The sequence below is a fragment of the Ursus americanus genome, chromosome 6, assembly GCF_024610735.1.
Source record: "Ursus americanus isolate L20-20 chromosome 6, mUrsAme1.1.p, whole genome shotgun sequence".
Classification (NCBI taxonomy): domain Eukaryota; kingdom Metazoa; phylum Chordata; class Mammalia; order Carnivora; family Ursidae; genus Ursus; species Ursus americanus.
In genome coordinates, this window is record NC_142132.1 from 13,872,153 (window position 1) to 13,900,092 (window position 27,940).

General features: G+C 41.9%; 1 protein-coding gene across 2 annotated transcripts in view; it reads left to right on the forward strand.

The window, feature by feature from the left end:
- SHTN1 (shootin 1) overlaps positions 1-27,940 on the forward strand; it is a 95,999-nt gene that overhangs the window by 61,586 nt on the left and 6,473 nt on the right. For both annotated transcript variants that reach the window (XM_045803233.2, XM_087862664.1), the window contains 4 exons: positions 5,144-5,253; positions 8,427-8,480; positions 13,975-14,095; positions 18,124-18,316. In XM_045803233.2, the coding sequence (XP_045659189.1) occupies positions 5,144-5,253; positions 8,427-8,480; positions 13,975-14,095; positions 18,124-18,316 (478 nt within the window). The remainder of the gene's footprint in view (positions 1-5,143; positions 5,254-8,426; positions 8,481-13,974; positions 14,096-18,123; positions 18,317-27,940) is intronic.

The window sequence follows — 27,940 nt, forward strand, 5'->3', positions numbered from 1 at the left end:
CCCTTTGGTGCCGCAACCACAGCGAGAGCGACAGAGACCAGTAGAACCCACATTCACCTCTGCATGTTTGCCCGGCACCTGTTAGTTACAAAGCATGGCGGATTTGCCTGTTTTAAGCCCCGTCTGGGGCAGACTTCTTGGCCCCCTTTTCCTGCCCTCAGGTTCATTGATCCGGTCCAGCCACTTTTCTACCATAGGCAGGGTGCCGTTCTCAGATCGTTGTCCCACGTCCTGTGACACTGCTGTGTTCTCAGTGCGTCAGAATAGAGTCCGCACCCTGTAGGCTGCTCAGCGGTGCTTCTCTGCTGTTACTTGAGCCTCATTTCTCTACGTCGGCTCTACCTTATGGCTGGACCATGACCTCGAAGCCCCCTCTGCATTGCTGTGTGTGTCGTCATTCCAGAGTTGTTCTGCTGTCTTTCCTCTCGTCAGAGCTTTCTCGGGCAGGGTGCCCTAATTCCACGTCTCCTGTGTAGGCTCCCGGCTTTGCCTCGACTTCCTCTTGCTTATGAGTCTTAGCTCCTTAGTATTGGCTCATTGCTGTGTGTTGCTTAGCATTTTGCTTCAGATTGTATGATGTTCCCCCGCCCCCAGCCTCTGTTGTGGTGTTAGGGGTTATTTCCACATCTCTCCCCCGGAGCCGACTGCAGACTCTTTGAGGGCCTTACTCCTGCCTGCAAGTCTCCCGCAGCTTGTATGCGCCTTCAGGGAATCCAAGTTTAGACCTAGCCCCGTCTTTCTTAGCCGGAAACTCGGAGCACCATTACAGATGAAAGCTAGTTGATTTCCTCTGTATAAATGGACTTGTGGTGTCTGCCTCCTACAACCCTTTGGAACCTATTCCTCTCATAGTACTACTGAAAGGAACATTCTGCTTGCCGCAAGGCATTGCGGGATTCAGAAGTCTTGTCTTTGGTTATTCGCAGGGTAGCCCTGCTCCTGTGTTACTGTCTATAAACCTTCCTGACACTCTAATTAAAATTTTGTGTGTTTCAATCTTGTTTGGGGACGATTGGTAAGACTTAGAGGACCAGGAGGGCGGTCAGAATGAAATGATTTCCCCTTCTAAGTAAATGACATGATTAGCTTGTCAACTTCCATAGCACCCTGAAGTTTAAAAAAAAAGTATTTCTAAGCTTATGAACCACAGTGTTAGAAACCATATAGTTTTCTGTATGAAAGTGATGTTTCATTTACAATTCATGGAATGGGGCAGTGTTCTGTCCCTCATTCTAGAGCTATTGGGCTGTTACCCAGGATATCTGAGTAGAGATACGGATACAGAAGCCACTCATGAGATTTTAAACTGAAGCCACCATAAAACTAAGCCGCCTTAAATGATACAGACTATGGACACACATGGTTGCAGCCTCGCTGTCTTGCAGGGTCGTTATTTATAGTGTCTTACTAACAGTTCGCACTAAAAATAGTTGTTGAATGAATAAATCAGCAATGATTTACTGCATGATGAATGAATGCAGAGCATCAAACAGTGGGGTCATCTGTGACACTTAGTCCACATTGTAAGTAGGGGCCAGTCTCGCTATCACAGTGTTATCGTTCGTTAGCGTCTTATGATGGCTTTCATTAGCCAGCTGGTATATGCTTCTCAGAGCTGATGAATGAAGAAACTCTTATTGTTAGGGTATGGCTCTTGGAAAGCTTAATTGTTGGGGAAGGTCTGTGGAATATTTTAGAAGTAGTTTTAAGGTCTAAATATAAGAAATAACAAACTTTGAATTAGTGGCTCTAATTTTGATAAACATGCATTTATTGGACAAGTTCTGAGATTTTAGGTGTATGCTTGCTGTTTATCCAGTATTTAGGTCATTCATATGTTGACATTTTCTTACCTCAGTTTGCTAACCTGCTAAGTGGGGATAGTCATAATCCTTATTTCATAGGGTGGTTGTGAGAGTTAATGAGTCTCCTAACATGTAACGTGTTCAGAGTACCCCCCAGCATGTAGAAAATACTAAAAATGTTAGCTTAAAAAAAAAAAAAAGACAGGGTTCCAGCCATCCTTTGAGGGGCCGAAGTCCTCATTTGGCAGGCTCATGTGATCATTGTAGTTAAGGAAATATCCTTAACTTTATGACCTTAGGTCAAATTCAAACTTACTCAACCATGATGTGTTCTTGAGAAATTTTGTACATCATGGTGGCCTAAGATTCTTTTTAAAGGCCTTTTTAAAAATGTTAGTGAAAGAGAAAAGTAATCCTGTGGAATTTAGAAATTCACTTTCATTTCTCCTAGGTAATAACAAAAGGTTTTATTGAGCAACAAGGTGATGTTTTGTCTGTGGGTCTTTTCTTTGAGGAACGAACTTATTTTTCAAGTGGGTCTTAAAATTTAAGCCTCAATTAATTACATGTAGCGTTCTGATCCACGACTGACCTTGAAGCACTAACTCAAAGAACATTTGATTTGATTTTCCTGTGGCAGTTCAGTGACATTAGACCTGTTGTCCTCATTTGTCCCTTTTCTTTAATCTCCAGTATCCTGCATATTTCCATTGTCCTTCTGATTACATGCTTTTGTGAGACAATTACCAACTGCGTGATCGCAGTTGGAATTACAAAACATGCCATGAGCTCTCTGTAGGTGATTCTTGCAGATTTATTAGAACTGCTTAATAGTTTAAAAGTTCGTATAGATTGCTTTTTGCTAGTTCAAAAACAGGGTCGGTGAGAGAGAAAGCTTGTGTAGCTAACCTAGCGTTGCCCTTGTATTGTGCCCGCCTAGGGAACTGATAAGAGTGATTTCTTTTCCTTAAGACCAATTAAGCCTTTACATTTGAAAAAGACTAAGAAATTAAAGCCTGGTTTATAATCTGTACACAATACAGATAGTAGCACTTCTCTGAATTATCACTATGATTCTGGCAAGCAAAAATAAGAAACTACTTTAAATTCCTGTTATGTTAGATGCTGCAGCAGATTTGAATGGTGTCGACCATAATTCTCCATCTGTCTGCCTTAATTAGTTTTTGTATGGTGCATTTAATTGGGTTTCATTCCTTCCTTACAGAGCACTAATCTGTTTGTCGGCCGTGTTCCTGTTGCCATGCAGCTCTTCTCAAGTCTCACTCAAAATGGCAGGCTTTCTGAAAAATCACGTTTTTTTTTTTTTTAGGATTAAAAAAAAAAATTCTCAGGAATAAATTCCATACCCTTACCAGGTGCTTGAATGGCAGATCTGGGTTTATCTCCTCTGACTTTGAATAGGGTCAGCACAAGCACCACGTAGTGCATAATGGGTATTCAGATATTGAATGAGTGAGGGAGTGAATGAACGAATGAATGAATTTCTCTCCGTAGTAATTTTCTTGTCTGTCCCCTTGTTGATGTTCGGGAGCCATCTGCAGAAGCTGCCCGAGAAAATGCTACTGAAGGGCACAGAGTTGATCAACCCACAGTTCCCGGTGGGTGAGTTCTGACTTTGGTGCCATGTTTCCCACGTTGCCTGGCAAAAGATGCCTTCTTGCCATCTGGATCTGAAAAATGCCTTTGGGTATTGAGAACTTCTCATTGCCTGCATTTCAGTGGCCCGTGAAGATGACAGGACCGTATCTGAAGTTAGGGCTCTGTCGGAAGACTTGGGCTGTAGGATGGGCGTAGTTCTCATCTGTCACTGTGGCGCTGCCGAGGGGAGAACAGTGGAGCCCTTCTCGATTCTTCTAGTTGCTCTCCTAGGCATAACATAAGAGGAATAGCTACTCAGTGTTAGCGTGAAGTCCACGTGGCAGAAAAAGAAGCCACGATGTAGGCCTCATTAGTGCAAAGCCCGGCACTCCCGTCCATTGGCCTGGGGACATTGTTGTGATCGCCTCCATTCAGAAGCTGTCCTTTTGGGCTTTAGCTATTTCTGCTCAAATAGCAAGAATATTAACAGCCATATAAAGCCAAAAGCCAGTCAGCAGGTGGATACTTGCTGAGTGCCTGCTGTATGCCCCACATTGTAGGGTGCGCTAAACAGCCTAAGAGGAAGGTCTTCATGAGATATTTGAACTTAAATATATTGGTTGCAGTGAATGAAACAGATGTAAACACGGGATCTAGAATGGCATTAATGGTGATAAATTTCCAGAAACGACTGAGTGCTTTTGGTCAAGCTATTGTGCAACAGACAAATTTCATTATTCCGATCAATAGCTTTAAGCCCACCTCAGCCACCTTCATCTAATTGATGAATGTTTCAACAGCTTTATTGTTTTTGCAGCAAAATAGTGCAAAGGTTAAACAATAGACAGTTGAAAATTTTATCAAATTTAATTACTTAATTGCAATCATTTCTAGGTGTATGTTTTCTTTTAACATTGACAATTTAAAAAGACTTGAAAAAGGTTTGCTTAAATGTTTCCTTCCATTGTGATTCCTAAACAAAGGATGGCAATTTAAAAATAGATTTCACTTATCTGCTGTTCATCTTCTGACTGTGGATTTCTTCCAACAAGTTAACAGATCTCTTTTATCTTTTATTTTCAAATGGGCTTTTTGATAGTATTCCTTCTTTGGGCTGATTTCTTTGACATAGGATGTTATTATACCTTTTAAAACATCTCTGAGGCAAAGATGAACCCCAAAGTTTAGGTAGAAAGCTGGAGAAGTTCAGGTCTATCATTATGCTGACAAATGGAACCAAATCCACTTTAATTGTTTAACAGAGATGAGTCAATATTGATTTCCAGGCTACAAACTAGACCTTGAATTTTATAGCTCTAATTTTTATTTTATTTTATTTTATTTTATTTTATTTTATTTCATTTCATTTCATTTCATTTCATTTCATTTCATTTCATTTCATTTCATTTCATTTCATTTAAATGTAGCCCAACACGGAGCTTGAACTCAGGACCCTGAGATCAAGACCTGAGCTGAGATCAAGAGTAGGACACTTTACTGACTGAGCCACCCAGGCACCCCTATAACCTAATTTTTTTTTAAACAGGTCTTTTATTAAAAGTTTCTTTTAATAAAAAAAAAGTCTGGCTACCTGGTAGCTTGTTAACCTCAGTAAATTGTTCTGTGATGTCTTGTGATTCTGTCTGAAAAGCGGCTATGCTTAATTACAAAGTGCATCAGAATAGAAAGTAGCTGTTTTCTTGTAACATAAGATGATTTCTGTGTGTGTTCTTTGATAGCTGAAGAAGTCACAGATCTGAAGAGGCAAGCAGTTGAAGAGATGATGGATAGAATTAAAAAGGGAGTTCATCTTAGACCCGTTAATCAGACAGCTAGACCGAAGGCAAAGGTATGGAATGACTAAATGTTCCCCCTCCTGTGATGCTTCCTTTTTCAAGTGTAAAAGTTTGAAATTTGATGAAAGCGACATCAGGGCTGACTGTGAAATCTTAGGATAAGGCTAATGTGTCATAAAAGCCTTTGCTCTTACACACACATATTTCAGGACTCCGTTTGAGCTGCAGTTGGCCTAAATCCCTATAGAAGGTCCTGTTGTTGCAGGCACTGGCCTCTGCTTGATACGAACTGCTACACCGAACAAATAATGATCGTACCCTTTCTTTTCTTTAATTCCTTTTGTGTAATTCAGCAAGTACGACTGAGTATCTCCTATGTGCCCGGTGCTGTTTTAGGCCCTGGGGGTAAAGCAGTAAACAGAAGAGACAGAAATCCTTGCCCTTCCTGCGGCTTCTGTTTCCCTTTGTGGGGGAGAGGGGCCGTGTGGGCAGGTGGTATCGCATGATGGTGTCAGGACAGACTTAAGACAACTTTTGAAAAATAGTGAGATTTGTATGATCTCATTAATTTACAAACCCAGCCACTTCAAGGAGAACGTTTTGTGTATATATGTCATCAGCTGCCTTCCGAACTCAACCACAGCGAGCGCCGAGATCTAACCAAGTGCCTAGAGCCTACCTCGTTCAGTACCTTTCCCTTCTCTCATAGGTGCGTCCCATTGAGATAGACCAACAGTGAGGTTTTCTATATTTGTCTTGAAAAACATTTTGTTTGTTTTCTCCATGTAATAAAGCATCAACAGATGGGTCCTCTTTCTTCTTCTTCTAAACCAAACTTTAATGTTCTTTCTTACTCTCACGGGTGCTCCTCCTTCTGCTCCTTTGGTGGCCTCAAGTATCATGACTATTTGGTACAAATTCTCCTGGACTTTGTCACTTGGTCACTGGTAGACGAGGTAGCCGGGCAGGGCAGGAGTTGTCGTGGTCAGGGGCTGTCTGTGAAAGGGGTTTGGAAAGAGGGAAAGAATACCCAACTGCAAGAGTAGATTGACATGCAGTGAAATGGAAGCTTTCGCAGCCACGTGGAGGACTGGTCTGCGCGAGTGCTCTGAGAGCGGTTTTCCAGGGGAGGAACAGTGTCCACGATCTGGCCCGCGTGTTGCGTGCTGGTGTCTGGCGTGTGAAGCTCACTGCTGCTGGAACTGGGGACAGACACCATCCCTGCCCCCCATCCTGCATCCCAGGCTCTTCTCTCCCCAGAATGGGCAGAGCACCGGCCCTCTCCGATTCACAGGGTTGTCGTCAGTCTCAAATGGAAGAAAGTGTGAGAACACTTGAAAATGGGGGAATCTCAATGGAATCTTTGAAACAAACACATTTGTAAGACTTCCATGTCACAACCATTTCAGAACGAATCAACCAAACCAAACAGACGAGAAAAATGCAATGTCACGAAGAAGCAAAATTAGTTGAGAGAGAAAAGTGTTGAAAACTTGTTAAATCCTGAGCAATCAGTTCTGTATGTACTTTGCTTTTCAGAGGATCACTTTGCCCTTCTTCCTTCTTGCCATGACTCTTCCAACAGTTACACATTCTTTAATGTCCGTTCAGAGCTGGAGCACAAGTGAACAAGGAGCAGTGGACGACTGGGTGTTTCGCGGGTAATCGTTCAACTGCGTAGATGTAGTGCTGAATGACCTGGTCAGTAGCCTTTGAGACAGGTGGTCACTGCATGTGCTACAGACTCCCCGCCCAGGACAGCAGTGCTTCCTGGCCAAGGTCACGGGCTCTGAGAGCGCGGGCCAGGCTGCAGGAGGTCCTGCAGTCGGAGGCGGTGGGTGGCATGGCGGCATTGAGTGGCCTGTGCCAGGGCGCTTGCTCAAATGTCACAGCTTGTCCCCCGAACAGAGTACCTGCAGAAGTCCGGCCTGCCTTGAGGACACTCATTTAACCGCATATTTTCTAAATTCCACCATTGTGGTTATAATCAGTGTCTAAGAGCTTTGGGCTGGCTCCCGTGACTGGCGCTGATGGCACATGTATTTCCCAGAAGGCGTAGACTATGGAAGTGGAATGTCTTCATCCAGTTTGTACATGAGCAGCAAACCTCTCTCCCTTTCCCTCCCTCTCCCGTCTCCCCATCTCTCTCTGTGCCTCTCTCCCTCTTGCTCTGTCTCTCCCTCTTTCTCTCACTGTCCATTTAAAAAAATTGGAATGGGATCTCACTCTTCTATTAGCTTTTGAAAGGAAAGGGTTATAGGTCATTATTAATCACTTCCCACCTCTCGATGGGAGAGAAATTAGCTCTGCCTCTTTTCCAGGAATGAGAAGCCAGGGAGTTCCCTGCAGATTGTCTCCTCATCTCTGTCCTTTGTGAAAGGAGGTGGCACGGGGAGTTAAGAGGTCTTTCTTTGAGCACCTCGTGCTAACTTTTCCCTCCACTAAGTTGAGGGATCCACAGAGACTCTTCAGTATTGCGGGGTAGTCGAATATTCCCCAGAACTTCAAGATATTTTGTTCATGGCGTAGCCAGAAGCCAGATTCCAATTGGACTTGTAATCAGGACTCAAATACCACCTTTCTCAAGGTGCACCTTTCCTCAATAGTGAGACGGAGGGATTGGACTGTGTGTCCTCTGAGGCCTCTCTTACTGCTCTGGTGGCCAGCGATGCTAACGTTCTCCTGTAGAGCCAGGGTTTTTGCGGATCCCTGCTTCTGACTCAGTGCTGTTGTGAGATTCCTGAAACCCAACGCTCCCGTCCCCTGTCAGCCGGCCTCCGCCTGGGGCTACCCGAGCTGAGAGAGGTTTCTGCCCTGCCGCTTGCCACCTGCTCCGCTGCCCGCCCTCCCGCCCCTCGCTCGTGAGCGCCCGTCCAGCAACACGAGTGGAGAGCCGCTTACTGTACAATGTTCTGAATAATCGGAAATTGAATGTTTGAAATCTGGTGTTTACCAAATCTTTTCTCTGTACGATGATAACAAGAGTAACAAAATGGCATTTAGAAGATGGGAGCTTGAGACCTCTTGCTTCGACTACCTCCCCTAATTTTCTGTTTCGCCACCCCTTGGGAGCACTAACCTGTCTCATCTTTTTTCCTAACTGTAAGACATAGACCTAATTTTCTAAAAAAGTAGTTAATAGAAACTGTCAATACGTTGCCATGTAAAAATCTGTTTAGTATTTTTAAACTGAATCAGTAATTGTGTTTTCTTTTTAAAATTGTAGCCAGAATCTTCAAAAGGCTCTGAGAGTGCCGTGAATGAGCTCAAAGGCATACTGGTAAGAGTGGATCTCGGTTTTATTATTTAGTTTATGGGAAACTGGAAGGAGAATATTTTTTTAACCTACTTTTATGAATGATTGGTTTTGATATGTTTTATTTTCGTGCACGATCATCCTCAGTTCTTAGGGTAGTTCTCGTGATTGTGCTGTGGACTCCTCCATTGGGCACGTTAATATGTGTTATGCATCAGTACTCTGCTCTTTCTATTCTAGAAGAATGGTTGGTTACACTTTCACCAAAATCATTTCCTGTTCTTGCCTCCAGTCCTTGCCTGACAGCTTCAAGACCAAGTGACCAGATCTGAGGCTCAGGGCGTGCTTGGTCGTAATGGAAACACAGTAGAGTCTCTTACACGGAGTAGTGCTTGATTTGGGGGTGCGAAAGTGGAACTGTTGGTGCCAAAATGTCAATCTGAGCTCCTGCCCAGATATATTAGTATCAGGGATCAGGGTCACAGTCTGCTTTTCCTCACGGTTTAAAAAATTATTTGATGATAAATTGGAAAATAAGACAAAAGTCCCTGTCTTTATGTTACTGATTTTCTTTTCTCTTCTTTTCTTTTTTAAGAGTATTTATTTGAGAGAGAGAGAGAGAGAGAGCAAGCACGGGGAGGGGGAGGAGCAGAGGGAGAGGGAGAATGTCAAGCAGGCTCCCTGCTGAGCATGGAGCCCAACGTGGGGCTCCATCTCACGACCCTGAGATCACGACCCGAGCCAAAACTAAGAGTCGGATGCTCAACCGACTGCGCCATCCAGGCGCCCCAGTCCTAATTTCATTTTTTAAAAGTAACTCCTACCCATTGGAGAATAGGCCTAATGCCCGTCTGCAGCTATTTTTTTTTTCCTTCCAAACCGTGAGCTTTTGCCAACAGAATAAGTGAGTACTGGCCTGTCCGACGGTTGCCGTCAGACAAACGCCTCACTTAGAAAACGTTTCAGGTACTCAGAGCTGTGTTCTCAGATCCTGTCACAGTCTCAATACCAGTTATCATGCACAGGAAGTCAACAAACGTGGGGGTGGATGTACAGAACTAATGGTCCCATGTTTGTTGTCATGGTGCTAATTATGCATTGCATGTAGACATCCACGTAACTGTGGTAAACAAAATTATTTTCATCAAGCATGAAACAGCAGACTGAACTCAGAATGGCTTAATTAGTTTGCTTTAGGTTTAGGTGAGTGGAGTGAGTCCTAAAGAGAGGTGTAGCCCGGCTCACAGTGGTGGTCCACCTACCGGATAAAGGATGGCGACCATTGAAAAAGTATGTGGTTATTATCTAATGGATTCTTTGAAGAGAAAACCTTGTTATCCATTGAGAACTCCCTATGCTGGGCTCTTTCGTTGTCTGTGCACTAGGATGCTAATTCCTGTTCATGAAGATGCCCCAGAGTAGGTTTCTGATCGTTAGTGAAATAGTACGCTGAGGTTGACTATTTAAAAATTAGGTTTATTTGAACCATCGGACATCTGTCTAAGATAGAGATGATATTTGATTAGCCAAGATAGCCCACTCCCTGATAATGCTGGATGGTACCAAGTTTACTGAATTACAGCGTCCTCCTTAAAGATCACGTTTACTATCCAGTCATATGCAGTATAGTTTTGTGCCACTTCAAGGAGAGAAATTGGCAGCATAGATTTTTGGGAAATAATTTACAAATTTAAAAAAATTGTCAAAACCTCTTTCTTTTCTGCAGATTGCCCCCATCCTCCTTGCTCTGGATTTATCCCTAGATTTCTGTGCCTTATCTGGCATTAAGTTATCCCTAATAGCTATTATTCTGGCAATGTTGTTATTTCTTTGCATTAAGTGTTTTTAAAAAGTGGAACTCACAGTGCTCTCCCCTCCTGTTCCTTGCCAAATGGCAACTCTCCAGTACCCCCGTAGAAGTTCCCTTAGAGGGATGATGGATCATTTGGAACCCCCAGTCACTTGGGGCCAAGAATCCATACAACTTCTTGTGAGAGAGAGAGAAAGGAAGCCCCTATTCGTTGGGGCCTTAGTGGTGCTTCTTGCGGGCACACAGGCCGTTAGCAAAGAACACGAGCGTGGAAAGCCTGCCGGTGGTGCAGTGTGGTGGAAGGCCAGCACCTGCTGGGAGAGGCCAGAAAACCGAGAAACCGCATGTTCAGTTCAGCCATAGAGCAGAAACCAGGAAAACCAGCAGAAACTTGTGTTTTTGCTGAAATCAAGTGTGACCTGAGTCGTAGGGACGTGGGCACTTAGAGATTGGGCCTTTTGCTGAAAGTTAGCATGCAAGTAGAAACACATCTCTGGTTTGGGATTTGGAAAATCTCACTCTGTTTGGATGTGGACACTTCCCAAGCCAATTGCTGTAGTCTCGGTATCAACAGAACTTACTTTTCCAAGCCTGTGTACACTGAATTTTTAGAAGCTGTATGATTGATAGATTTAAGAAAAAGAAAAACCTCTAGTTTATTTTTTTATAGTCACACAAGGTTTTTTTGGAGGTTTAAGAAACCTCTGTAATCACCCCAGTCATGTAAAAGTCACTCTAAGTGGGGAGAGCGATTTCTGAAGAATAAATCTGTACAAATTAATCTAAAAGTCTCTTTAAAGTTCAGTTGCCTCTAAATCAAAGAAAAACAACTTCTAGGAAATTCTCTTTTAGGTTTTTCCTGAACGTCTTCAGTTTTTCAGAGGGAATCATGGAATAGTTGGTTTTGCCACCCGATGATTAGATTAGTCAGTGTTACGAACATTTAACCAACCTGGGGACTAAGATTGAACCCTGGTTTGGGAATCAGCTGCATTCAAGCGCGGCCCTATCACTGACTCACTGTGGGGCCCGGCCCAAACCCCAAGGCTCACTGAGTTTGATTCCTCTTCTCTGCAAAGTGAAGGAATTCTGCGTACCGCATGCCTTCTAAGTGAATTTCTGATTCTCAGACTTTATGACTAATACATAAATAGACAATTTAGACAGTCTTAGTACTTCATCAGCTGAGCTCCTTGATCATTTCAACTGAGAGTCATTTAGAAATCTTTCTTTTCTCCATAAGTGTCTGCATATTTAAAGTTTACTCATATATTACCTGAATCAGTCACATCAGTTAGTGGATGGAGAAAAGAGTTGAGATACAAAGATTAGAACTTGGAAAATGGAACCTTCAGTATCAGGTGTGATGAGAGGGTGGCTCAGCACCACCAAAATTTGGGGGACTTAATGCTGTTATTCAAATGAAAATTCGAGATTATTGTGAGAGAGAAATTCTTCCTTAAAAGATACCCTTGCAAGGTATATGTGTATGTGTGTGTACACAGACACGGATCTCTTTCTTGAATTAACTCCAGCCGTTGCGAAAATCAAAGAATGTTCTTGACATCCAAACAGTGTAATAGTTTCTTGAGTTATTTTAATAGCAATGGCCTTATATTTTCCAAATATCTGTTTACAAGTGATGCAGCTGGTAAGTTTTTAAAAATTGTAAACGCATGATTTGGGAATAGTTTCTCTAGTACATTTTTTTCAAATTTATCTTAATCGGCTTTAGTTCTGTTTTCTTTACCTTAACAGTCTTGATCCTGTTTTACCGTTTAAGTCCTTGGTGAGTAGGTACAGATCTGCATTAACTGTCAAATAAATAAACCACATCATCCAATTTTCTAAGTTATAAAATAAGCTATTATTTTATATATGTTACATGTAATGTGATTTTCCTTTGAATATATTTTTTAAAGTTTTGCAGTAAATGAAAAGCAGAAAGAAATACTTGGAGGGTGGAGTGTCATATGCTCGATTAAGGTCTGAGCCTTACCCACCTATTCTACACATTACATTAGTCTTAGCTGGGAAGCTGATAGCAAAAGAATAAAATCTCCTAATCTTGTTAGTCAGTCCCCTCCGCACCCCATCCCCACAGGCTGTTTCTTAAAGCCTTTACCCAGTTAGAGAAGAAACCTTTCTAAACAAAACATAATAACCTATATCGTGTGAGATTTGTAACTACCTAATATTACAAGCTACTTTTTTTGTTTTGTTTTGTTTTATAGGCTAAAGAAGAAACATGAGTTACCATTTTTAACCAGTAGAATTCTTAGAGTCCTTCAGGAAGTGGGCAGGGGGCAGGAGCAGGATTCAGGCAAACCCATAGTGAGCTGAGGTGACAAAGGCTGGCCTGGTTGTTAGCCTGGGGGGACAGAAACTGCCTCTGACTCTGGCATGAAGTCTGGCAAGTTATACCAGACTTGAGTTTCTGATTTGCTGCGATCCAAAGATTGTGGATCTCGTGGCTTCCCTCCACCCCCCAAGCACGTGGCCCAGCTAAGGAAGGCCATTTCAAAGAAATAGTGGGCATTTCTTTTCTTTCTTTCTTTCCTTTTTTTTTTTTTTTAAAGATTGTATTTATTTATTTGAGAGAGAGAGAGAACATGAGAGGGTGGAGGGTCAGAGGGAGAAGCAGACTCCCTGCTGAGCAAGGAGCCCAGTGTGGGACTTGATCCTGGGACTCCAGGATCATGACCTGAGCCCAAGGCAGTTGCTTAACCAACTGAGCCACCCAGGTGCCCGATAGTGGGCATTTTTTAGGGACAAAAATGGACCCCTGGTAATGGTGCAGTGCTGAATCCTTACATACAGGATGTGAAGTGTGTCACCTAGCGTCTGTACAGACAGTTCACTGGTCCTGGGAGATAGAAAGCCATAGTTCTCCCTCCATAGCAGGCTTCCCAGAGGAGCCAGGGCAGGGAACCACTGCCTGCATCTTTCTCTGTCGTCTTGAAAGTCAGTACCAAGTTCAGCAGGTGCACAGCTGTGTACCTGTCTCTTGTTTCCTTCAGTATCTTCTGGGCCCTGGATAATATATTCATTGCCTCCTCTGTTAGGGATATGGAATTACGATGCTGGGCCCTTCCTTGCTTCCCTGTGTCATTGTAACCCTTCCTCCTTCACAATGAAGTCAAGGTGTGCTCAGGGCAGCCCTTCTTTGGCCAGGCCGCAGGAGAGCCCCCTGTGCCTCCTGTCAGCCACGACACCATTGCCTCCAGGTGTGGAGCTAGGGTCATTCTGAAGACTCAGCCACACTTTTTCCATGCCACAAGGATTTGGGTTCAGTAGCTCGTGGCTGCTGTGTCAAGAAAACCTTCGAAGGTGAGTTCACTAAATGCTTCTCTTCTCCCCACGATTGATGAACACATACCCGCGTCTTCACCGTCGACGTGCAGGTACCTTCCCACCCCTGCGTTTCACACTTAGCTCATCGAGAGGGGTTCTTGTACTGTTCTTTGGATGTGAAAGCTAACATCTTACACCCTCAGTAGCATCTTCTTAAAGGATCCAACACTGTGTGTTGTTGAAGAGACACACATTTAAAAATAATACATAGGCAGATACACCGCAAATTCATTCTGTCTCCTAATTCCATTCAAATTCTGGTAATGTTTTGCTGGTTTGGTTTTTATATTCTTTTGTATATTGTATTAAGACATTAACCTTTTTGTTTTTGTTTTTGTTTTGTTTTCACTTTAGGGGACACTTAACAAATCCACTAGTTCAAGAAGCTTAAAATCCCTTGACACTGAAAACAGTGAAACTGAGTTAGAAAGGATTTTGCGTCGCAGAAAGGTGACAGCAGAAGCAGATAGCAGTAGTAAGCCGGTTTGAATTCTCTGCAGTTCTACTCTTCCTCTCTGAAACATCTGCCTTTGAGTCCCTTTTTAACACGAAATGATCTTTTATAATTACTAATTTTTTTTTTTAATGTGAGTGAGAAGTACTGGATTGGCAAAAGTACTTGTGGTAGATACCTCATAAGAACTTACGTATTTTTGTTGATTGGTATGTTTGTTTATTTATTTGGAGAGATTGGGCTTGCTTAAGGCAGGACGCCCCCGTGTACAGATACTCAGGATGGGCTCTGACAGTAGTGTAGCAATGAATACAGGCTCTGGACCCAGACCGCGCGAGTTCGAATCCTTGCTCTGCCATTCACGAGCCTCTTGCCCTTAAATTGCTCAACCTTCTGTGCCTCAGTTTATCTATGAAATGAGGGTGATAAAAGCACTGCCTCGTCGGATTATTCTAAGGATCGAGGAGTCAGCGTATGGAGGGCGCTTGGTAGTGTGCGTGGCACCAAGTCAGCGCGCAGGGATCAGAAGTCAGGGCAGGAATCGCGCACAGGTCACAAAGGCAGAGGCAACATCTTTATCCTTCACATGCACCCCATTCATTGTCTCTGCCTGTGAACCAGGCGAGTGAGAAATTCCAGCTCTGTCCCCAGCTAGAAACGACCATATGAGCAATTCTGGAGCTCAGAGTCTGCATTTGTGTCATGACTTGCATGTAGGAGACCTCAAAACTAACTTCGTTTGTCTTCCGTTTTGTTTTTTGTTTTTTTCCCATCAGCTTGGTCATGGGAATTAGCAGAAACCTATATGAGCTTTTCCCCTTGTGGCCAGGAGGCTGGCTTTGAAAAACTACTCCAAAGTGAAATTAACCAGCAACCGTAGCTAATGGGCTGAATCTTTTAGATTCAGTTCAGTCAACTCCAGTTGGTCCATTGTAACAGTTTAAATTTGCACTGAGTCATGTTTACCAAGTTTAAGTTGCTAGAATAGGAGGGATTTGGGTTTTTGTTAATCAAGCTCTACTTTCCATGTAGGGATTTTACTCCAACACTTTAGTAAATTGGTTCTTTGTACTGGAAGCAGCATAACAGCAGTGCCAAACCTTTATTATAAAAAGTTGAAACTTAATTTTCTTCTTAAAAAAAAAAATCAGCCATTCAGGTTTTAGTTTGGTCTGGAAATTCTGCTGTTAATATCCTAGAAGAATTCCTTCCCCCCAAAAATAACCACCTCCCAGGAAAATTAAGCGGTGCTGTAAGAGATTTTTTTTTCTTAGAATTGATTAATAAGCATTTACCAGCCTCCACAAGGAATCATTGTTCATGTTGTGACAGTCACTTCTTCTGACATTTCATCCTTGAAATATTCATGTAGCCATCATTACTGTTTAGGACTCTGTGGATCCCATTTTTGTTCTCTGTCATTTACATTTTGTATTTTGTTCCTGTGGAAGCATTCTTACTTCGCTCCTGAACTCGGCCAGATGTACAGCACTGTTTCAGAGTTAGTTTTCAATGGGAGAAACAAGGAAACGTTTACATTTTAGTTAACATGGGAATTTGAATATTTCAAAGAATGGAGAAAGAAAGGTAGGAACACATTGTACAGGCGTGGTTGAGAATCTTTCATTTTATTTATTATATCCTATGTATATATATATATTTTCAATGTATCATTTGAGGGATGTTACAATAAGGGATATAGTCAATAGAATCATCAGTATTTGGATAGAGAAACAAGAACTGTGGCAGAGTGGAGAGGAACCATACTGGGGAGAGTGACTTGTAACTGAGTAGAAATTTTCTTCTGAGCTCCCTAGTAGCCAAAGCAAAAAAAAAAAAAAAAAAAAAGTGGGGGTGGTGAGGGGAGGAAACAAACTTACAAATTCTATCATCTAGAAAAAGAAATTATACCTTTTTTTTTTTTTTAAGATGGAACCAGTGTTTTTCTGGCATCGAACTAGAAGAGGTATTTACCAAATAAATCTTTTTATAAGGGTCATGAAATGACAAAGTGAAAATTCAGGAAGGGTTCGGGAGTAGGGAGTGGGGGAAAGGAGTAAGAAGCTAAAGTTAGCACAGCTCCGTGCTGCGTGGTGGGAGCAAATTACAGAGATTAATAGGTTTATGGCTTCAGGTACACTTGAATCTCTTGAGATTTTTTTTCCTTCTGCATACAAAGGCTTAAGGGGAAGCTAATGTGAGGTCACGGAGTGGAGAAAGGAAGCGTGATAAGAGAGGCAGGGGGCAGCCTTAATTTTGCAGACGTCAGATCCCAGGGTAGTTGGTATCTCCCTTGGGGGCCAGTGAAGCACCTTTCTCTGAGAGTTTCTCTTATCAGACCCAGCTGACACTTTCGGCTCGTGGCCTACCATGCCTACATTTCAAAGAGCAACAAGAACCTCTTGGGAAACATTGCACAGCTTAAACAGGATGCAATAATAATAATAATAATCTTAAACATTATGTATTTTTATTTCTTTTCGTATGTGAGAAAAACCAAAGCTCCAGCTCAGCTCACCCACTCACGGTCCTTTGTAGCTGGCCTCGTTTACAGAAGCAGCAGGTCTGCCTTCCTACAAGGACGGGTTGCTTAAAGCTGTCGAGCATTGTCGTCAGCAACTACCCAAGGGCAGGATAGAGCGGCTCAGAAGCAAATCTCGAACTCAACTTCATATTTATATTTTCAGGATCTTGATCTCCCTGCTCTTCTCTCTTTACTCCCACGTCCCCCACACCAGGTGGCTTGTCCCAGGTGGGAGGGGAAGGTCTTTGCATCAGGATATTCAGTGACGTCACAGGCTCCCGTCCCCAGCTGGTAGAGATGAAATGAAGGAGGAAGGCAACTCTGACGTTTTGGGAGCTGAGGCTTCCCACCGGAGCCGGGGGGGAGGGGTGTGTGTCTTTGTCTCCCCCAGGAAGTAAGGCCATGGGAGGTGCGACCACAGAGTGGCAGAACAATTTCCCAGCCCCTCTTTCGGGAGGGTTTGCACATGAGAACTACCTCAGACACATGCAGATGTGAGATGAACATACCAGAGCTTAACATGAATGATCAGGGATCAGCTCGCATTTTGGACTGTGCCCACTAGAACTTTGCATTTTAGAAGATGATCTGACATTTCTGAAGGAATAAGGGACTCCCGAGTTTTGTCCCCTTTTCAGTGGTACCTTTCAAGGTTGTCCTCCAGCTTGATTTTTAGACGTTCTAATTTTATCCGTACATTTATGACTTACTACATAAATCTCTGTTTTACGAAGATTTCTTCTGAGGTTTCAAGGAAGACATATTGGAATCTTGCTTTGGAAAAAAGCTGGCTAGGGTAGTGTCTTTCTAACTTAAGATAGAAAACAAGTAACGAGAGAACTTTGCTTCAGGGCCTGGGAGTTTTGGGTCGGTATGCCAGTAATTTCCGTAACAAGCCCTATTACGTCATTTAGTCCAATCCCAAAGAGCAGAAAGGTCCAAAAGGTAAACAGCCAAACTCTTTGCCACTTAATTTTTAGAATCCTGTGTCTGTATTTTAACAGGAAATAAATCCACTTACTTCTCAATCACATTAAAATGAAAATGTTCATAAAAGCTGTTTAATGCTTAAGAAGCCTTCATGAGCCTTTTTAAAAAGAGCCTTTTGACATTGTTCCATTTGCTATTTAAAAACGCAGAGCTGAATTTTGGGAAGAATTAACTCTTGAGAGGCCAAATGGTTCAAGTAGGGCTGTCAGAAAGCCATACTCTGAGAAGAAAAGAGTTTGCACAATTCTGGTATTAATAAGGACTCTGGTCAGTGAGGGAACCATGGCCTGGGGTTTTGTGCTTTCTTAAAGGTCTGTACATAATTTCTCAGCGTGGTCCTGGTGCACTGAAAAGCAGTAGTACCATCCAAACAGAGCATATTTCTAACAGGAACATTTTCCAGCATGCTCTCAAAATTTTAACAAAACTTGGCTTTCTCACTTCCTGAGGGATTTTCGGCTAATCTGTTTTTCAGTACCATATTAATAAGCATTGCACAGAATTATTAAACTTGAGGTATGTGTTTGGTTTTAAGGTCCAACCGGGATATTAGCCACCTCAGAGTCCAAATCCATGCCAGTGTTGGGTTCTGTATCCAGTGTAACAAAAACAGCCTTGAACAAGAAAACTCTGGAGGCAGAATTCAACAGCCCGTCCCCCCCAACATCTGAGCCAGGTGAAGGGTCGTGTAAATTGGAAGGATGCACACGTTCCAAGGTTACATTTCAGTAAGTAATGATGCTCTTTACTAAGTGTGGAGAAGAACCTGTGATGACTAAACTGTGTGTTGCTTTGCTTTGCTCCTCTCTAGAGAGATTGCGATCGGGTCAGCCAATAACCACTCTTCTTCCTTTGTTTCATGAGCCAACTTGTGATTCTAGGCTCCTAGGTTAGAGGTCTTATTCTGATCCAAAGCAGATACGGGTAAAGAGAATTCCTTCCCCTAAATGGGTTTGGTAATCAGCTTCTTCTGCACAGATAATTCACCTGGGTGATAATTATTCAGCATCACAAGACACTTACTCATTCTTTCAAGATTAAATGCTTGGATCATCCCTCTTAATGATTTATGAGCAGTCAAGGAAGATGTTAGATCTTCCAGAAGATGCTAGATCTTCCAACGTACTTTGAAGGGGACATTTTTAGAACCTTGTTTTCTGGTTCTCAGCGAAAGATGTGCCGTAATACTGCTCGCTCTCTCGAGAGTGAAGAGATAGGGTGTAAAGAGTTCTCTCCGCAGACTTGCTTTGGGAAAGTGGCACTTTGTCCAAGAGTTAATCTTGCTGTTGAGTGTGTTTCAGACAGATCTGGTGGAGGGTCAATTTGTTTCATAACAGAGACAAGCTCTTTTTGAAATTAGTCTAGTTTTGCTGAAGTTCTCTTGCCAGGATGTCAGCCGGTTTGCCGCTTGAAGAAAAGGAAGAGGTGAGACAAATCAGATCAGCCGAATATTGTAATCATGGTTAATTGAAACCTCTGACTTCCTGTTCTCTCAGGAGAGAAAGAACCCCCCTTTTTTTTGTAGCTCTACCTGTCGTAGTGTAAAAGGTGAAGCCTGGACAAACAAAGTTGCAATTCAATTTGGATCTATTTTTGCCAACTGGTATTTTCTTCCGCTCTTGCATTTCTCTCCCTGGCCCTATTAACTTTTTTCCCCGTCTTTTGGAATGAATGGCCTTCTTTGCTAATTTACAGTTTTATCTCATTTCATTGTGTTTAATTAAAAGCACACTTTCTCCTGCGGTCATGTGTTTCCTTTCTTTTGACTGAAGTCATTTGAACAATTCTAACAGAAAGATGATCTATATTCATTCTTCATCTTTCCTATTAAATTTGTTTAACACCTAATTTGACAGCAACAGTCTGGCTCCATCTGAACCAATATCCAGACACAAAAGCAATTTGGCTGAGACAGGTTAGTTGCTGAGAAATGCTTCAGTGTGTGTGTATAGATTTTTTTTTCCCTTTACCATTTTATACAGATAATCTTAATCAGAAAATACTGCAACTCCTTCCTCCTTTTGTCTGTCTTTTATTCTCCAAAAGTAAGTGGAAATTACATTTCCAAGAAAGGAAATGAAATAATTGGAGGTCCAAGGTCTGCAAAATGTGTGTTGAATTGACAGTGAAAAGGATCCGTGTGTTGACAGACACGGTTGTTAGATGCCATAAAGGCCTAAGTGAAGCTCAATTTATTTCTCATCTTGCGTGTTCAATGACTGCTTAAGAGACACATTTCAGTTTAATTTAGCTACTTAAAGCACTAATACAAATACTCTGTCCCGCTGTATTAACTTTTAAACTTAGTAACCCAGTGCTTGATTATTCAGTTCTTGGCATTCTTTAGCTGAAATAACTAAGGCCATGTGTTTCCATATTGACAGTGGTTTAGCAAAGAAGAGCGCCTTTCTGAAAAATCCGTTTCTTAAGCATAATTAGACTATCCCAATGCGTCCCAGTATTTTGTGTGTACCTGGTAATTATTCACTTCCCAGACAGGCACAACACACTTCGCTCATTTATGATTAAACCTAGATTTTTAATGAGTAAAAGAAGTTTAACTTAACGTCGTTGCATGTACGCTTTGAGTGAAAACTCATGTGATGGATCAGGGCTCCCTGAACGCTGGTCTGGCCGCCAGGAATGAGAAGGGTTATTTTGGAGGCACTTCTGGCTGGCTCTAAGACGTTCACCCTGTTACACCAGCCGGAAGATGGAGGCTACTACACTGTCTGATCTCAGACACCCGGATGGTCAAAGCACTTGGAAATGAGATCAGCGGTTGAAAAGCGAAATGTTACCTTTGCTTTTTAAAACCGATTCTACTCTAATAATCGCATCTTTGTTTTGATCGGTGGCCGCACCAGCACCGTGTTTCGGCCCCGGATGGGGAATCAAGGTCAAGGGAGGGTAACAGTCATAGTACCCTCAAGTACATATGTTCGTTCTCTGTCTCTCTCTTTCTCTGTCTCACATACACACACACACACACACACACACACACACATGCACACCCCAGTCCCTGCCACCCTGACTCACCCTCCCTCTTCCTACTGTGGCCCCTCTGGCCAGGTTTCACTCCATCCTCACCCTTTCCTTTTGCTGTCCCTTCTGCCTCCTATGTCCTTCCCTGGTGGCCACCTGATTTGTCTCATCTCCATCATTTCTTTGCCCAAATGTCTCTTCAATAAGGCCCCACCCTGACCACCCCATTTAAAATTGTAATTCCTCTTCCTTTAAGTTCTGATTCCCCTCACCCTCCTTCGCTCTTCCCCAGCTAGAATGTAAGTTCCATGAGGGTAGGAGGGTTTTTTTTTTTTTTTTTTTTTTTTTGTCTGCTCACTGGTGTATCTCAAGCACCTGGGAAAATCCTGAAAAGTCTATAAATACTTGTTGAATAAATGAATGAATGTATACATTTTTAGTATCAGTAAAACAGCAGAATGTCAATTAATTAGAATACCCAGTTAGCCAACATTTCCCCTGTTATTCAACAGTCCCACATATGCACAGGCTAAATTGGAGATATTTGTGCGTTCCATGGTTGGCTTCTTTGGTTTTGTAGTATTTTTTGTTTTAATGCTCAGGGGTCATTTCCAGTCAGCTCAATTTTGTATAACTTCTGCATCTTTGGACCTGCACAAGATAAAGTTATCAGAGACAATAGCATGCCCAATTTTAAAGGAAAGATTCAGCTATGCTCTCTTGTATGGCCTCAGACAGGAAAGATTGGAAAACCTACTAAGAAGGGTTTTTAAAGAGTAGAAACAAAGGTGTTTTCTGCATAAGATCTTCACTTAATGAGAAAATTGTAACACCAAGCTATTCCTGGAAAGTTTTTTTCCTTTTAATAAATTCCTAAAATCAGCATATATATGTATTCCAAATAATCGAGTAACTCCAGTCTGGTAAATTGAAGAGCCAGAAATACATGGATTTCTTTCCTAGGGACTCATGAGATGGCAAGAGATATCTTTAATACTAATTGTAAGGATTAATTAAAATTAACATTCTTGTCACCAGCCTGAGCAAAGCAAGGGTTTTATTTTATTTTTTTTAAGAAAAAAGAAGAAAAAGAAAGGAAAAGATAATCAAGACTTGGAGAAGCCTAATTATTTCCATTTTAATAATAGCTTTAGAAATATTTGTGTCCTGTTAATTATTTCTAATAAGTATATATTATCTAGTAATAATATCTTAAATTTAATAGTGAACTTGAATTTCATTAATTCTGATTAGTTATAATTCAGACAGGAATGATAATAATAATCTCCCTTCATGCTATGAAGGGTGAAGAGCAAAATAAAGAAAGAATACATGTATACATACCTAACCAACCAACCAACAAACCTGATTTTTGTTTTCATGTTCTTTCCTATTGATTGAGAGTAAAAATCTGACCTTGTTAAAATATATAAGACTCACTGGTCCAAGTTAATCCATGGGTGGGATGGTCGATGTAAAATGGAGAAAATTCCAAATTATAGATTTTTTTAAAGATGGTTATTTTATTACTTTCAGGCAGCTGTAGTACCTGGAAACAGGCTGAGTGTTGCACAGAAAGACAGGGATGATTCGTATTTTCACCTATAATAGCTTGTAGACCAGGGAGGGGTGTAGCAGGGAAACAGGAGGGATCGCTGTTCTCAGCCTGTGCCTTTCTGTGTGTGCACAGGGCAGCCAGCAGCACCAGGATGTTGCTGGAACTGGAGCTCTCCCTACACTTGAGTAAACAAGAGTCCTGATCTTGGGTTTGCCATTTGTGGCCTTTATGACCTTAGGCAAGTTATTGAGCCCAGGATTCTGTTTCTTTATGTGTAAAATAAGGGTGATAACACCTGCCTTGTAGAGTCATCGTGAGTTAGAGAACATATGAAAAGTATTTCAGTAAATTCCTTTCCCATCTGACATTAAAATGGTAATGCGAGGCCAGGGCTGCCTCATCCGGGACCAGAGATGACTTCAGAGCTTAGACACCGGATACCTGCGTTATTGACGGAGCCAGGTGTCCTTGGAAAGGTCATGCAGCCTGTCCAGTTTTCTTTCTGTTGTGTTTTTTTCTTACCTAAAATCGGGGCAAGTAGATGAGGCACTCCGGAGAGTCCCCGAGCACTCTACAACCTCAGTAATTCCTCACAAATGTGCTTGCTGGGTAAAGATCTTCACAGTTGCTCAAATAGAGGAAAGCACATATTTTCTGTCTGCAATGTGTCTCTTAATATAGATTGATGGTAACACACATACAAACCCAAGAATGTAAAATAATTTTTAAACTATATTACCAGTGAATTCAGTTTTTAGAAATAGCCACCAGTTTGCCACAATTGCAGATGTAGATGTTTTAATGCGACACAGTATACGTAGATACGAGTGAAGTTGTTTTCCTTTCTAAGCCGGTGTGAAGTCCCTGAAACATGTTAGCTCTGTTATCAGTAGAATGCAGGAGTCTGATGTTCTCGATTGATACATGTGGAGGAAATTGGAAAACATCTTGGGGGGAAAAGCCTACAACATTCCATTGTATATGTGTTTTCTCTTTTTTTTTTTAGTTAACATTTTTTTATTCTTTACAACATAGATGTTAATATCTATTCCTACTATAACAATATCTGTCCAAGAGGAGAAGTACTTTCATTGCTCCAGGCAGGGTATATATGTTGGTTGTAGATGAGACGACGGGTAATGCCACCACTTGGGGAATTCCAGGCTTTGAAATTCGCTTCCACGATGTTTTGCTGCTGTTACTCTATTTCACTAACATTTATTAAGCCCTATACATTCATGTGTTATTTTAATTCTTCTAAATGTACAGATTGGACATAGCTCCATTTTACAGATGCGTAAACTGAGGCTCGGTGAGGTAAACAGTTAGCCCAAAATTCTGTTCCTCATCAAGAGTCGGGTCCGATTTCATTTGAGCCTATTTCATTCTACCTCCAGTGCCCGTGCTTCTGAACTACAGCAGACTGCATTGATCATATCGAGAGCTTAGGAATGGAGGGAAGAAAATGACTGAAAGATTGTCTTCTATTAGAAGCAAGGATGCTGCAGTTAAATCCCTCCATGCCCCCAGTGATACTCATATCTCGCTCCTCTGACCCTCTGCACTCCTAGGTAGTTCATTCCCTTGCCCGTCCCGTTCCTGAGGCTGACCTCACCCATTACAGTATCTCTTGCCAAGGGAAGAAAGTGCTAGCCAGTAAAACAATTCTGAAAAGGGGAGCTAATCTGAATTAGCACAAAGACTTAAAGAGTAGTCGAAAAGAAATCATTTTCATGTTTTTATGTGTCAAATGTCCAGTAAAAGAGGCAAGCCTCACAAATTTTGCAAATTACCATATCACAAAACCAGCCTAAGAGTCTGTGGCATAAGTTTCATTTACACATTTTTAATTTTTTTCAACATTTTCAAACATTTTGAAGACTAATTTATTCCCTGGGAGTCAAAAATCTTGAAAATGTCTTACTAATCATTGGGTTCAAAAGGCGCTTTTTACAAAATCATAATATAATACAGTAATATAGAGGTGAATCACTGTGAATCCGGTTGTTTCAAAAACATACATTTTATAGCCCAAAATAAATTTTTTTGTATCAACTTCATGCTGTACCTTTTTGAGGCCCCTCCATCTTCGGTCAGTTCCCCGTTAGCTCCTTTGAGTTTGTGCTTACGTGTCCATTGGTCGTCATGTGTTTAGGACATCTCTGTTGTAAAGAGAGGCAGGACAGGTGGGCCTTCCGTACGGAGAAGGAGGTGAGCAGATCTTCAAAGAGTCAGGCATCACAGTCAGAGGCCCAAGGTGAGGTCCAGTGCTCTTGCCCTCTTGGCTTCTGTCTCTGAAGAGCGTACTGTACAGTCAGGTGGTTCTGCTTGTCCATATTGAGCTTCATTCATCCATGCTCACTTCTCCTAGTGACACTGCCAGGAGGGTGAATGTCCTGACAGTCACAGCTAAACAAGGCAGGCAGCCCCCAAGATGATTGTTCATTTCGTCTAGCTACTTCTGCAACACCTTGCCTCAGAGGGGGCAGAGAACCCATTTGAAAGTGGACTCAGGTTCCGTGGTCATTGGTGTATTTCACGGCGGTTTCATAGCTGGGTCTTCATCTCTTGGCCCTCATTCTCAGAGATACTTTAAAGCCACAGTCGCCAGCGACTCTTCCAGGGAACGCTTCTCTCACTCATCATGCTTTTCAACCCCAGTTCTCCCCCAAAACTCTAAGCTTTATCAACCTCTTGTACTTTTTTAGCCACGAGACAGGCAGCTAGCTTGCCTTATTTTGTCCGGGAGGTCAAAACAGGCCACACGGTGCCCTACAAGAATTTAAAAAACCAAAGCCCAGATATCAATGACCGGAGTTCAATTTCAGTAGAAAAATGTCCATTTCCAGTGAAACCATTTTTATTATAATTTGCATTTAATTTCTAGATCTGTGGTGTCTCTAAATACATGTGTCTTTTGTCCCCACACAGATCTATTTTTGTAAGAGTTCATCTTGTTTGAGCCATTAACTGAATAGCAAAGGGTAGTTGATAAAAGATAAATTTTAGATGTCTCTCGGGTACTGTGATCAGTCAAACATTTCTATGAAAGAAAAAAACCTAATTGCCTTTCGGGTTTTGAATTAAAAGTAAGATTGATTTTATCATCGTTTGACCTCTAACTGGTCTCTTCAGTTTTGTGTGATTATTTCCAGTATAAAATTAATGGAGAAAAATGAAAATGAAAAGTGCTGCTTTTTTGGATTGGAGCTGGAGAACCTGAGCCTTTGAAATAGGTTACCAAATAGAAATTAAAATTCTTAACTCACTTTTAGGGAAACTTGGCATGAAATTCTGCTCTCAAACATTGATCTCAGCTGGAAATGAATTTGGTTGGTCATATACCTATTCCTTGAGAGAGGTCGGGGTCAACATTTTGTTCACATGGAAAATAGAGTTCTTTTAGTCCCCGTGGTGGAAGGGGTGGGTTTTCTTCCTGTTCTTTCGTCCCACACCGTGGCCTCATCTCCCCCTCTCCTCCTTTCTCTTCCTTTGTGTGTGTGTGTGTGCGTGCGTGCGGGTGTACGTGCGTCTGTGTGTGTGCACACGGCGTGGAGGGGAGAATGGAGGGCCCCTTCCCTGTCCTTGGTAAACGTTTGCTTCTGAGAAGAGACTACTGGCCAGCAGAATGAACCACATGGAAGTTACTACTTAATCTGATGCTCTTATACAATTAAAGGATTTGCTGTGCCCTCCGCCATAATCTTAGTGCTGTCGAATTGTGTACTCACACCCCAGGAAGCAGCTCGGCCCGGCAAAGCCCTGCCACAAAGGTTCTCCTTGTGTGCCTGTACATGGATAATTAAGTCTTAACAACAAAATTAGCAGAACAACTGGATGTTCTGGAAGTTGAGATCCCCTCACTTCGTTTTTTTTTTTTTTCCTCCCCCCACCCCGCCCCGGGAGTTATCCTGTGGACCAGCCGAGAGGTCCGCCCGTCCGCTTTGTCTGACAAGTGTTCTGAGTTGCTGTGCGGACACCTTCCAGGTTAATTGTTGAGGCTGTATGACATTCTGTTGAGTAAATCGCAAAACGACTGTGAAAAATGCTCCCGAGTCATCCTCGATTCTCTCCAAGAATTAATTGCCTCCTAACATTTGCCTCCAGTTGCAAACACCTATGATTTTAAGAGCCTTAGCATAAAAGATATCATTTCTGCAGAGAGACCCAAATTGCCTTTGGTGCTTTGCAATCTTTTTTGAAGCATCTCTCAGTAGTCTCTGCAGTGTTTGTGCTTCCTTTTAGTTGTGTATAGTGGTGCCAAGGGGAGGTTTTCAATTTATTCAAACGGAAGTCACCGACTAAAACTTAAATGCAATTTCAGATCTAAGAATAAATTGACTTCACTTCTGGAACCCAAAAACACATTTCATTTGAAATATACTTTGTCCTCTGTATGAAAAGTGGTACACTGAATTCTCTGTGACTTCCCATCTTAAAAGAGACTTTAAAATATATAACAAAGTAGATTTAAAGAAAAGTATTTTAAAAATTATAAATATTGTTCTGAAAGCCTAAAAATAAAAATGCAACATTTTATGCAGGCAGCTCTTTTGAGGAGCCAGTGATGTGTATGGTAAATTTTGTAGAAGACTGTGTCTCTTATAATACTTCTTTTAAATAACATTCACTTTTTAATAGCTGGGATCTGGATGGATTTTTCATGGTGACTTAAAAGTTGTGGAAAATTACAGAAAGCTTAAAAACTAGCCCCCAAAAGTATCACACACATTTCAGAATCTTTTCCTGAGCTGAAACCAATCTTAGTTCCCGCTTTATCGGTGTTAATTTTGCTGGTGAGAACGGCCCTGGGTTCCTGAGCCTCCGTGGGGCCAGGGTATTTTGGGATCTGTGAATGTCCACGGTCCAGCTCACGTTAGAATCAAAGGAAGTGGGACAAGTCTTCAGGGTGTGCACCACAGTCTGGGCTGGAACCGGTCCGAGATCCCTGTGTTCCAGTAACTCCACTAAAGAAAACACGGCTCCGTGTGGACACAGACGTCTTTGCCCAGCCATTGTTACTTCTGTTAAGAAGGAATTCTTGTTAATCTTTAGGGCAAAGCAGCCTCTGATAGCTGATGTCAGATTTTCAAACCACGGTGCTATTCTGTTGTTTAACAATGGTGGGCTTTTTTTTTTTTCCCTAATTTAAAATTATATCTATTTTTTCATCAGCTAGATGCTGACCCAAATCGAAAAACTATTCTTTGACCTAAAACAGAGTTTTGAAAAGTACACAAAGCCAAAAGAATGTAGCTTTGTTCTACCTTCATTATATTTGAAAGTATTAGAATTGGAAATCATACAGACAGTGTCACCTTATATTGGAAACTCTTCTGGGAAATTTTGGACAAGTGTATTAAAATCTCCTGAAAAAGATGGTGTCTGAGGGAAACAGTAAACACTACGTCCGCTATAGAACCACTCCCGTCCCCTGCTCTCCCGACTGTATAAAGGGCTTCAAAAACAAAGTAAGACTTCTTATTTTTACACCAGGGAAAATATAAAAACTGACTTCCTCTTTGGAGTTTTCCCAGGAAACTACTTTATAAAGACACATTTAAATCTTTCCGTTTTCTGTCCTTGGAGGTGGTAAATATGATTGCAGCCTTATTCATTTTTATTGTAAATGAACCAGAGTTCAGACCGTCCGGCGGCGCGTCACTGGTTGGACGGCTGCCACAGACTAATGCAGGCGCCCCGCTGCGAGACCAGAGAAGAACTATACTTCGATTCACCAGATTGTGTTAAATAGTCCAGCTGTTGCGATTTGAAAGATAGTTACCTCAGAAGTGAAGTAGAAATGAAC